The 13,102-nt window shown below is 42.7% G+C and overlaps 1 protein-coding gene across 2 annotated transcripts in view; it reads right to left on the reverse strand.

Moving 5' to 3' along the window:
• TGFBR3 (transforming growth factor beta receptor 3) overlaps nt 1-13,102 on the reverse strand; it is a 194,177-nt gene that overhangs the window by 18,860 nt on the left and 162,215 nt on the right. For both annotated transcript variants that reach the window (XM_011233549.3, XM_011233548.3), the window contains exons 13-14: nt 9,782-10,081; nt 6,946-7,066 (exon numbers count right to left, since the gene is read on the reverse strand). In XM_011233549.3, coding sequence (XP_011231851.1) covers nt 6,946-7,066; nt 9,782-10,081 — 421 coding nt within the window. The remainder of the gene's footprint in view (nt 1-6,945; nt 7,067-9,781; nt 10,082-13,102) is intronic.

Below are 13,102 nucleotides of genomic sequence, written 5' to 3' on the forward strand. Positions count from 1 at the left end.
CCCGGAGTTGTGCAATGTGGTGGCACTGGGACGAGGCTATGTTCAGGTTCTACTTAAATAAAGTTACTAAAATTAAAATAACTGCGAAAGTTTTTAAGAAAATCTTTTTTTTTTTTTAAAGAAAATCGATTTCAGTATGCAGAACACTCACCAACTACAAAACGAACACAAGAGACTGTCTCCTAGGAGTTTGGTTCCATCAGCCTATTGGCAGAGGTAAAATAATGATAGTGATGCCTTCCGTTTATACACGTGTGCTGTGTTTTACAACTGACAAAAAGCCTTCGCTTAGATTTTCTCGTTTTAAACTCCCAAGAACCCTATGAAGTAGGGTATCTAACCACAAAATTCTACTTCCAAGAGGCAGTGGTTGGATTCACTGAACTAAGTCCAAAGGCATTTAAAGGTCTCTATAGCGTTCATCATGTGAGAAATATACACACTTCTGGGAAGAGTTCCATCCAATCAACCGCCCATGGCTGAACTTTGTCACTCAGAATCCCTAAGTGGTTTTAAATAATGACTCTCCCCTAAGGAGACCTCACGTGTGAGAATGTGGGTTTTAGAGCAAGGCCCGTGTGATGGATGGCATTGTTTTAAAATTCTTAATGGACTTCTGCTATGATCTAATCCTTCTCCCCCACCCCAAATAGGGGCCTTCTCTCAGAGCTAACTCGAAACAGTTGTTGCTTATTTCCCCTGGGGGAAGTTCCTCCATAAACAATAACAAGTACAAGCTGCAGCACTGAGGTTATAGGATTTTATCCTCTTTTTTGTTCCAAAAATCCCCAATAACCCGTGTGTACAACTAAAGGAGTCTGATCTCCACCGGAACCCTATAATCGAGCTGGCATGCTGAAAGGAAAACAGGGGAACACAGCAATATTTACTTTTGGTTTAAGGGTAAAATTGTAAGAAAGGAACCCCTGCTATTGCTGCAAAGAGAATGTTAACAATAGAAATTTATTTGCAGAAAGAACAAACTATAATCAACATTCTGAATTAAATCTCTTCATATACTCTTGAGCAAATTTCGGTCTGCCTGTAGAACCAAATTTCCCTCCTCAGATGGTTAGGCATGGTTTTCATAAACGGGATATTTCTGGGGTTATGCATGAGTAACTGACCGCAGCTTTTAGCTTTCAGCTTTCAATTCAGTTCTACCAAACACGGTAGGATCGAGCAGGCCCACAGGGAAACAAGGTGTCCCTCGGTACCCACATCTACTGGTGTTTTGGCAAAGAGGGAGAGAGAGGGAGGTGAAGTCTGGAGATTCAGGAGACCTCTGTGCAGATCTCTATTCACATCTAGTTTTTACTAACTTCACTGTAAACAAGCCCCTTCTCTGGGTTCTTTCAATATTTATGGCATACACTGCAATTGCCTGGTCCCTTATCTGCACCCTTCCACTTGATCGGTGGTTCTTACTTGGGGTGATTTTTGGCCCCCTGCACCTGACCAGGACATTTGGAGGTATCTGGAGACATTTGAGGTTATCACAATGGGTAGTGGAGGGGTTTGCTATAGGCATCTAGTGGGTAGAGGCCAAGGATGCTATTCAGAATCCTACAATGCACAGGACAGCCCTCTACAACAGAGTCATCCCACTTAAAAGCATCAATAGTCAAGGCTGTAAACCTCTGCGAGATACTGTAAAGGCCTCATGGACAGGGTAATGTGTTTACTGTATGCCTAGCATATAGTAGGTACCAATAAACATTTTTCGGAATAACCATAATTGTCATGTGTATCTTATTACTGCATACATCTCCCCAAAACCAACCTTCATGCTGCTTTCAGGGTAGTCTTCCTAAATGATCGGATCATTGATTCCTTACCCAAGAGCTTTTTTTTTTTTTTTAAGATTTTATTTTTTCTAAGTAATCTCCATACCCAACGTGGGGTTCCAACCCACAACCTTGAGATCAAGAGTTGCATGCTCCACCAACTGAGCCAGCCAGGTGCTCCAATCTTTCGGTGGTTCTTAACTTTGAGAGGTGCATACTGGAGTATTTATGGATGAGATGAAATGTCTGAATTTCCTTCAACATAATCTAGGGACCGAAAGTGATAAGTGTGGCCATAAATTGGTAGTTGATGAAACCAGAACGAGGATTCATGTGAGTTCATTCTACTATTCTATTTTTGTATGTATTTGATAAATACAATATATTTACATTCCAAAGTAACAACTCCCTATATCCCTCTCCCTTGGATAAAGACTGAATGACTTAGTCTGTCCATTAAGCATTTCTACCATCTTTCTATTCAGCTTCCCTCATCTCTACCTCAGCCTGAGGACAAAACCTGGCTGGGTACATTAGAGTATTTTCGTTCTGGAAAAATCAAATGTGCTCCAAAAAGTAACGCCTCTCTTGGATTAACTTCCAATTGACGTTCACAACTTTCCCTTTCATTCCCCTTCCACCCCTACTCCCCCAAAAAACCTAGTTTGGCTGAGAGGTTAAGAGGAAGGAAAGGAAATTAATATTTACTGAGTGCCCATGATATGCCAGGTGCTGTCCCGAGCACACTTATTTTTAAAAAGTTATGTAGTGGAAATTCAATATTTTGAACATTTAACTTGCTAAGAATTACATATTGTACATAAATCATGGCATATCTGGGGATGATGGTTATTGTTCTTTCTCATTCATTTTTTTTATATGTGCCCTAAATTTCAGAAAAATGATTACTCTTCCCTTTCACCGTTTTCAAAAAATTATCACTGACGTGGTATAGCCATTTTTATTGTGTAAGCCCTAGTGTTCTCAAATGCCACAAAAATGGTCACAGCATCCAAAGCAAACAGCACTAACATGCCTATACTTCAAAATATTTCAGAAAATATGGTAGGATGGCACTACCTCAACTATTTTAATTGTTTTGCCATAAACCATAATATGCATCAAGTATGCATGTTTTCTGGGCTTTTTTGTGACTTACAATTCAAAGTCACAGAACTTCTAAATTTTAATACTCTCTTAAACAGCTTACATGTTTCCCAACATCTTGCCCTCTGGAGAACAGAGTTTTTCCTAAAATTCTTCATCTTCTTTTCAGGTTCACAATCAATTAGAGTATTTGGGTGTGAACTTGAGTGCCAATGTGATCTGTATGGCATGAACAGGAGAAGGAGGTGGGAAAAGGGTGTGAAGAGACAGATGCCTATGTCTCTTGTAGTTTATTGAAAACTAGAATCAACCTCCACCTAGCAGAAGGCAAAGGGTTTAGAAAGGCACAAACTCTGCAATCCAAGTGCCTGGATTTGAATCCCAGATCCACCATGTATTTTTATGTGGTGTGACCTCGGTCAGGTTACTTAATCTTGCTCTACACTGGCCTCACAGAAGGGCTATGAGGATTAAATACAAGTACCCACACAAAGGATTCAGCACAGAGCCTTGGTACTAATAAATGTTAGATAATCACTGTTGTCATCTCTGTGACTATCATCACCACAAGCACCACCATTTATTATTGAAAGTTTTAGCAGCAAAAGAATGTTAACCCAATGCTGGTTCCCAAGGGACTGAGATGGTGGATATATGCAGCAGCAGCTCAGGCAAGCTCCATTAAAAATGGTGGCCCAGAGGACGGACCCAGACTTATTTAGTCTTGGCAGCCTATTCTCTCTGTCCACAGAAGGAAGAAACACTACCTGAAATGTGTACACGTCATTGGCACTGGGAGCTAGAGAGCAGCTCTCTGCTTGGCTGCTGAAGCCGATAACCAGAGACTTTACCTGTTGTTGCCCCAGAAAAACCCCAAGTCTTAAAAAATAAGATGAACCAAATGACTATGGAGACCTGGAACTTTGGCACAGTCTTCCAAGAGTACCTGGTGTGGTTACGAGGACAGTGAAACATCCCACCGCTTGGGCAATTTTTACCCCCAAAATTCACTCCAGCAAGAGATACTTCTGGAGGTACTGTAGTATCTGTCGCTTACAACAGGTAACACACAAAGCTGGCAGGAAGAATGTTCGTGACCCAGCTACTGTTCAATAAACTAATGCTAATTAGGCAAATGGTCATAGTCCCACTTAACTGACTATTCCAATTCACTGAGAGGCAGAGGGAAAGCACAGACCCCAACGGCTGCATCATGGAGAAATGATTTCAGAGTCAAAAGAAAATAAACCTAAAAGGTGGGAGGAGTCACTCACAGAGCTGAAAACTGCCAGAAAACCAACCGCGTTTGGTGCAGTTAGAAAGCACCTTTGCGCACAGCCCCTGGGAAGCTGGCCTACAGTCTAACCTGCACTTGTTCGACAAACCTAAGCAATGAACTCTCTTCGCCACGCGCTTCTCCACCAAAAGCTACTCTCCATGAGCAAATCTTGCGAAACTGCTTTGATATTTGGTAAAACTTCCCTCCTGAACTTTTATGAAAAAAGAAAAAAACACAACACTGAACTTTCAGGATAATTACCTTAAGTTTAAATAAAAGTAATTACCTAATTTACGAGAGGAATTACTCAGAAAAATACCACCAAACTTAAAAGAAGCATGAATGAATTACTAGAAGTTATACTACTGCAATATTAATGGCCAATTATTGTCGGGCATAGAAAAAAAGCAAGCTGCTGCCATCAATTACCCACAGAACTATGTGTCTGCTAACAGGTAAGAGTAACAGATGGAGAACGAGGTAGTGGTTGTTATTGTTAAACCACTTTCGCAGTACAAAATGCAGCCAGCTGTTGCCTGATTGCGATATACTTTGCAACCCAATTAATTTACTTATTTCCTTCCCCTGGACCCAATAAACGGAACTCTTTGGGCAATAAATTTAAAAAACATTTTTTTTTTTTTAAGTAGGCTCCATGGAGCCCAATGCAGGACTTGAACTCATGACCCTGAGATCAAGACCTCAGCTGAGATCAAGACCAGAGCTGAGACCAAGAGTCGGGTATTTAACCAACTGAGCCACCCAGGTGCACCTGGGCAATCCATTTAAAGAAAGACTGTGGCTGGTACACTGTTTCAAATGGTTGAAAACCAATCAGTCAAAGTAAAAGAGCAACAACAAAAAGTACTGCTGAGGAACTAATGAACACCTAGTATGTACATTTCACACCACCTTCCGGATGGCTGGGGAATGAATTAAAAACTATTCTGCTTCTTCAAACAGTATAGCTGAGTGTACAGCGGAAAGGGTCTCTAGAAGCCAACTGGTCTAAACCCTTCCTTTTCCAGATAAAGAAAATGAAAGTCAAGGACATAAGGAGAGATCTCCAAAGTCCCTATAGCCAGTTAGCAGGGAAAGTTAAGAGTTGTGCCCTGGGCTCCTTGCTCTAAGGCAGCACCCTCCCCACTATACTCTCTTGCCTTTCCAAAGTGAGCATGCCCCTAGGAAAAGGGCAGATGCCACCACCAGATATGTCAGTAAGAACGGCACTGCTATTTTTCACAAAGGTCACTCCACGTGTGGAGTAGACCGCATCCACGTGCCTCTATTCTATTAGGTACTGCGTGCTTATGCTATTAGCCCCTGCTGCCTTGCCTTGCCAAATCCAACAATGCTTAGATCAGAAATGCCATCCCAGGGCTGCCCCCAAACCTAGATCTGGTATCAGCTCCAGTCAGCAGGTCTCCCAGTGAATGCACATCAACTGGAGACAGGATGCTTGCTGGCTCTTATCAAGGCTCCAGTGCCGTGCTCCTGCTCTGCCTCACGAGGTGATGGAAGGAGGCCTGGAGACCTAGGCCTCAAATATCTAACCCTAGAGGCTAGGAATCCACTTTTACTCTCCCAGACTTCTCTTAGTTTGGCACCCTTAGACAACAGTTCTAGATACTCATAGGTTGTTTCTAGACAGTGACAAATGTAGCTGTCCAGACAGCCCAAATGTGCATTTGGCTCCAGCCCCTCAGCTGTTGCCAGCTGCCCATCTGTGCCCTTCAGCCACAATGCCCGTCCCCATCAGATGCTCTCCATAGTCCACAGGGCCTCACATCCATTCCTAATACCCCCATGGAGCCCGACTCTGCTTCTCTACTGGTTTGGCTGACTTGGCCTATACCAGGTCTGGCTTTGCCTTGCCTGGCTGCCTGAGGACACACCTCCAAGGACGCATCCTTTCCTCCTACGAGAAGTGCAGACTGCCGAATGCTCCTGTGTGTGTAGGAAGAGGCACCGTTGGCTTCAAGCAACAAATGTGACTGTCTACAATTCGGAAACCTGAATTATAAAAATGCATTTGGATGGTGGTTCTCAACCTTCCTTCTGCTCTGACCTAAGATGGATGGTATTCACATATATAACACCCTCCCCCCACCCAAAGGCATTTGCAATCTGCATACAGTCCTGGGACTGCTTGTACTCAGCACAAACACTGCTAGTCGATCCTGAAAGATGGGCTGTGGGCTGTTCAATCCTGGCACGTGAGGAGGAGCTCGGAGCCTTTCCTGCATCCTTGAGGAACATATTTGAATGGCAAGGGAGAGTGACATTGGGATAGGGACAACTTTGATCTAATATTGAAAGAGGAAATCACTGGCAAACCTATCACTAATAACTCAGCCATAAGGCAGAGCAGACCTAACTAAATAAAAGGCTCCTTTGGCAAAAATCCTTTTCTGAAGTTACTAATTGGCCCTTAATGTATTTTTTTTTTTTTGGTATTTTATTTATTTACACGAGAGAGAGCATGAGCAGGGGGAGGGGCAGAAGGAAAGGGAGAAGCAGACTCCCCACTGAGTGAGGAGCCCAATGCGGGGCTCAATCCCACAACCCTGAGATCACAACCTGAGCTGAAGTCAGATGCTTAACCGACTGAGCTGGCAGGTGCCCCCGCCCTTAATGTCTCTTTTGAATACAACTGTACTTCGATTTACAGTATTAGAGCTGTTGCTTCTTTTTAACTGTTTCAGTACTGGAGCTTCTTAAGATGAGCAGCCCTCAGGCCCCTGTTCTCTGACTGAGCCTCCCAAAACGCACCTTTAGCTTCTGCTTGCTGGTGGACCACAGCGAGGGGCTTGGTGAACGTCTTCTTATTCTGCATCATGGCCCAGATCATCGACGCGTCCAGGGAGGTGCAGGCTTCATCCGGAGGCACACACTGTGGAGAGGCAGAGCAAAGCAGGGTCAGGGGTCACTCTGAAGAGCCTGCCCCAGCTCGGCCTGCACAGTGGTCCTGCGCCCCTTATCAGACAGCTCACAGCTGTTTACCATAGAAAAACAGGAGATCTGGGTGTTTTCCAAAGGACCATAAATAATCTGGGAGATAGAGTGGCAGACCCAGGATCGTCTCAGCTGCGCTTGAAGATTCAAATATCACTGGATGGCTTACAAACACTGCCTTTCTTCCCCATCTTCCCACAAAACAACTAGAGGTTTTAGTGTTATTTAGTCTGAAAAGTAAAGAAACTATACGATGAGTGTTGGCCCTTCACCAAGCTGGCTTCCCATAAATAGTTCCTGTTTGTGATTTGTGGTTGTGGGAAACTTCATGTGCTGCACTATGAAAGTGACAGATTTTACATTTGTTGTCCAAAAAGATAATCATGTTGTCCAGTTTGATTTTTTAAATCCTGGTATAGGCTCATTCAAAATGAAGCTTTCCAGGGTCGTCTGTGACAGCTTTCCAACCTGGAGCCCTGGGGGGTTGTACCCAGGTGTGGGGACTGTGAGATTGGCTGCTTCCAGTTATTTTCAGGCCCCAAACTTAGAATTAGCATGCCCAAGGCCAGTATATCTGTTTTTAGAAAGTGTGATCACACTCCAGTACCTTTTTCTTTAAAGTAACTTTAGTTCCTTGTCTACGCTCATCAATAGGTGAAACTCTACTGTACATGACATCTACTTGCTTTTGTTAGGAAATACATCGATCCTCTAAAAAGTCTACAGCAAGCCATGCCCCAAAGCTAACAAATTTCCAATCACAAAAGAGCAAAGTCTTTTGACTTGTCATTGCTGCTCTGAGCAACATATTGTAAGAAGACAACTCCATCCTCTCCCTCAAAACCCAGAGAAAGGCCTTTACAACAAGCCTCTTAGATAGGGAAACAACAGATTGTCTGTGGAAAGACCTCATTATTGAAAAGATTTGCATTTTAGGAAAAGTCTTCTTACTGTCCTATTAGTTCTTCAGTTAAGTAAGGGTCAATGATTGAACATCCAACTCACGGCTCGACCCTGGACAGGAGACTCAACTCCTGCCTTAGTTTCATCAGCTAAGGGCAGGGCTGGACTCAATGGTCTTTGAGAACTCCTCCTAGAAAGATTCTTTGGCTCTGTCTATCATCTGAGAAGTCACCGAAACTGTGGAATTATTAACTACAAGCAGTAAACACGAAGACAGTGGTAACAGCTCCTCTGATGCCACTGCTCTATAAATGGTGGACTGCTGTCAAATCTACGGTCTCCTTTTCTGCTCTGCTCCTGAGGTTTAGGGTCATATCCCATGTCATCCACTGGGACTTAGAGCTCTCCTAGAATGTTATGGAGGGTAATATTAGGATTAATTTTCACACACTAACATGCTACGGATGGTGCCAGGACAGGCTCAGAGAGAGGTAGCAACCAAGCCATCAGTAAAGACCCCTAGTAACTGCCAGGCCTCCCCCCCTAGATCCCTAGCTCCTGAAAGTCATCCTCTGGCTGCAGGGAGCAGCTGTGTCTCACAGCCAAGCATTATGTTTCCCCATGACTCTCTACCACAGTCCACTAATGGCCACGGGAAGGCCTACAAGACTAAGGTATTACAATGTTTCCAAAAGCAACCTACAGAACATAGTCTGAATCATCTTATACATTCATGCTCTCAAATGATTATGATCAGATTTGCTACATTTTCTTATGTAGTATAAAATTTTCTTTGGTGTTGTCAGAGAAACAGATGCTCAGGGGCATATGACGGTGTAAAGCATTCAGACCGACGGGAATCTATCCAATAACATAATTTTTCCTCCTCCCACTGTACCTCTGTCTTACAACCTATATTAAGAGAGAATTCCACACATACATTTAATGATACTGCTCAATCATTAGTTTCAGACACTGACAGGTGACTACAAAAGTTTTGTAAGTCAGCTGACACTGTGAGATAATTACATAAGAAATGCACGCATGGAATTATAAATAATCATGGCAGATCACAGAACAAAACTATGGCAGAAGACCTTTCTTGCGCAAGGCCAAACTAATGAGGTATTGTGATTAACCTTGCATATTGCCCCCTACACAGCCATTCCAACAAGGTCAAAGTGTTCTGATTTCTGTTGTGGCAACAGAATGTACTGGGTTCAATATGGGGAGGGATATGAGGCAAACATGAAAAACCAATACGAAGCTGAGAAAAATTAAAATATGTGTTAGTTTCCCTTAGAAGTCCTCCTGAGACAAGTCAACCTTATAATTCACACAGAGAAGGTCAAAAAACAATTGCAATACAAGTCTCAGTGGGACCTGGAAAAATTAATCCTCACACTGAACTTGTCCTTTCGGCTCTCTGTCCTTTTGGCACCGCACAGTATCTGAATTGCAAAGATAAAGCCAGGCCTCTCCCTCAATGGAAAACAGTCTTGATTTATCATTTGTAAGATACTACACTAAGTAGCATGCACGGAAAAAAAAAGTCATACTGTCAGGATTTATTCTCTAAAACTCCATAAAACTCACGGTTCCCTGCTAACACCGACTTTATTACTTCAACTGGGCAGTTCCCAAACCAAAAACCTCAACCTGCAATAACTCGTGATTAAAATTCTCCGGTAGGTCATTGCCTCACCTAAAAATGTCGAAATAACACAGAGATGGATGAAGGCCCGCTAACCTTAGGTAACTTTGGGGGGTCTTTTTCCTTCTTGGTGCACAATGTGAGCTCACATTGTAGAAAGAGCAGTGAGGTGTTGAAAATGGACTTAAACACAAAGCTGAATCGCTTCTTGTCCATCTCAGCTTGTGGGATAGGAAAATGCACCCTCTTGGGATTGTAAAATTTCACAGATTCATCTTTAGGACAAATGTTTTCAATGATGGTGTAATCAGACATCCTATCAGGGTTTGAATATGGAGAGATAAAGCACGTTTGGATGGCAAATCCCAATTCTTGGTCAGCCTTAGTAACAGACACCTAGAAGAGAACAGAAAGATCGATCAGAACCAAGTTGGCATCTCACTTTTACTTTAGGCACAAGGGTAACATATTAACATGTTGCTTCTGATGAGGGACATTGCTTTATTTTCATAACATACTTGTACAGTCTTCTAATTACAAAAGTAATATATGCTCATTGAAAAAAGATGTTTTCCATCTAAACTGGGTATGGATGATGACAGTGAATTATTTAGTTCAAATGCCACTCTGGAAGATTCCAAAACAAGATGAGTAAGTCTCTTCAATCTCCCATAAGTCCTCTGGGAGATAAAAATAAAGGGATAAAGAAAGGGGGGATAATCAGAAGGGGGAATGAAGCATGAGAGACTATGGACTCTGAGAAACAGAGCTTCAGAGGGGAGGGGGGTGGGGGAATGGGAAAGGCCGGTGATGGGTAGTAGTGCACATATTGCATGGTGCACTGGGTGTTATACGCAATTAATGAATCATCGAACTTTACATCAGAAACCAGGGATGTACTGTATGGTGACTAACATAATATAATTTAAAAAATTAAAATAAAATAAATAAATTAATTAATTAAAAGCATAGCACGCACCTAAAGTGGACTTTCCAAAATAAACAAAACACCAGCAGGCAAAGCCCCTAATGTCATAATGCTGTATCATGTCTCAATAGTGTACCACCTGTAAAGGGAGCTATTTTTCAAAACTGCTCAACAAATAAGGTACAGAGGCAGAATCTATTTAACCTATGCAGAGAGGCCTGACCTTGTAAACTGCCACAAGTCAGAATGAGCCCCAAACACTGCAGTAAAAGCCACAGATTCATCTCAAGTCCTGCTTCATAGCGAGCAGGCAGAGCTGGCCTACGGGGTTTGGTGTCGGGGACCGTGCAATCTGGTGGCGATCACAAGCCTGGCAAAGTGTCCTAGCTGCTCACAGGTCCAAATCAGGCCTTGCCAAGTACTCTCCCTTCGCTCTTTAAGCCCAAGGGTATTTTAAGGGAAATCTAATCTGGAAATGTTTCCAACTCATTATACTTCCCTCTTACAAAACATTTGTATGGGCTATGTCCAAACCTTGTTAAGGTTCTTTTCTTTAGAAACAGGAAGTGGTGTTTGGCCAAGTATAAACAGAATTCAAACCTCAACTATCCTGAACTCAGCTAAAATCCCCAGACCAGAGTGGATTCTCCATTTGGTGACACATGGAGCGCTGCGTGAACTGCCTTTCCCCTCATGCCTCATTCCTTGACTAAACTTAGGATCAAAATAAACTTAAACACTTTAGAAATAAAGTTAGTCCTTAACCATAAGCCAATAGCCCTAGAATCCTTTCAAAAGGCGTGGAGATATAAACACACTTTCCATTCTGAGAACCCAGGGGAAACCCCTGACGTCGCATGGGGCTCTGAGGACACAGCACTATTTTGAAAGGTCCCTCCGCGGTTAACTATAAGACATTCAGCAGTGAAGATGACTGTCATCATGTCACTTTGTGGTGCCTTAAAGCTCAATCCCTCTGAACAATCTTGTGAGATAAATAGTTTCATCTCCGTTTGACAAATGGAGGAAAAAATGAACATACAGGATAGACGATGCATTCAAAACCCTACCTCGGAAGCACTGGTTAAAACCAAGCCTTGAACCCAGGTCGTCTTTTTTTTTTTTTTAAAGTTTATAATTTTTTTTTAAAGATTTTATTTATTTATTTGGCAGAGATAGAGACAGCTAGCGAGAGAGGGAACACAAGCAGGGGGAGTGGGGAGAGGAAGAAGCAGGCTCACAGCAGAGGAGCCTGATGTGGGGCGAACCCATAACGCCGGGATCACGCCCTGAGCCGAAGGCAGACGCTTAACCGCTGTGCCACCCAGGCGCCCCTGAACCCAGGTCTTCTGACCTCAAGCCCATTTTGTCTTTACTATTTCACTGTAGCGACAGGGTTGATTCAACCAAACCCACGATGTGGCCTTGGGAGAACACCTGGTGAGAAATCTTTCTAGGAAGTAGTGTTTGGGAGTCTGTAAATAGTCACACATCATTATTTTGCCAATATTTCTGAAAAATAAGATATTTTATCTAGGGAAGATGGCAATTTACAAATATCCTGTTACTAAAAAGTGCCCTTTAACATAAACTCAGAACCCATAATCCAAACACGTAGACAGAAGGAGAAATGCAAATCTTTTCTCAACTCTCCAATAAAGTATATAATGGTGGAAACACTAAGGTATCCCAAAAAGTTGTTTTAGAGGGAAAGACATTATCAGCAAGTCTTTTACTCTAAAATGGTCTGGGGGGTGCGGTAGGCACAGTTGGTTAGGTGGCTGACTCTTGGTTCTCGTTCAGGTCGTGATCTCAGGGTCGTGAGATCGAACCCTGCATCGGATTCTACACTGAGCACGGAGCCTGCTTGGATTCTCCTCCCTCTTCCTCTGCCCCTCCCCCATGCAGATAAATAAATAAATCTTGTAAAAAAATAAAATAGCCTGGAAATGAGTTGTAGAAGGACTACAGGTCTCAGAGGCAGACAAGCCCCAGGAAATCATCTGGCTCGTGTCCTGTGAACTCTGAGCCTCAGTTTCCTCCCATAGAAAAGAAGGGCACCAATACCTACTAGAAACAGTTACTGTGAGGATCTGTAAAGTCACAATTACATGCAAACAACACTGTTCCCAGCTGTACAGCTGTAATTAGTAGTCCTATTCTAGATTTAAATTTGGGGGGTTACAAACAGTTCTTTTAAATGCCCCAAGACAAATGAACTAAGAGAAGAGCTGTCACTATGTGACCAACTATCACTCAGAGATGACCAAAGACCAGGTGGCAAAATCAATAACGTCTTGAATTGAAGGAAAGGATATGGTCTAGAAGGAACAGGATTCTGGGGGTGTGATAAGGATGGCTGGGAGAAGAAACCTGGAAATAGTTCTTCAGACCAAGCCAATGATTCAGTGAGTTTTATTTTATTTTTTTAAATAAAAAAATTTTCTTACCAGCATTGGACTCAAAATAGAAACAAAGACTAAGTGTGG

This window comes from Ailuropoda melanoleuca, chromosome 2, assembly GCF_002007445.2.
Source record: "Ailuropoda melanoleuca isolate Jingjing chromosome 2, ASM200744v2, whole genome shotgun sequence".
In the NCBI taxonomy this organism is placed as follows: Eukaryota; Metazoa; Chordata; class Mammalia; order Carnivora; family Ursidae; genus Ailuropoda; species Ailuropoda melanoleuca.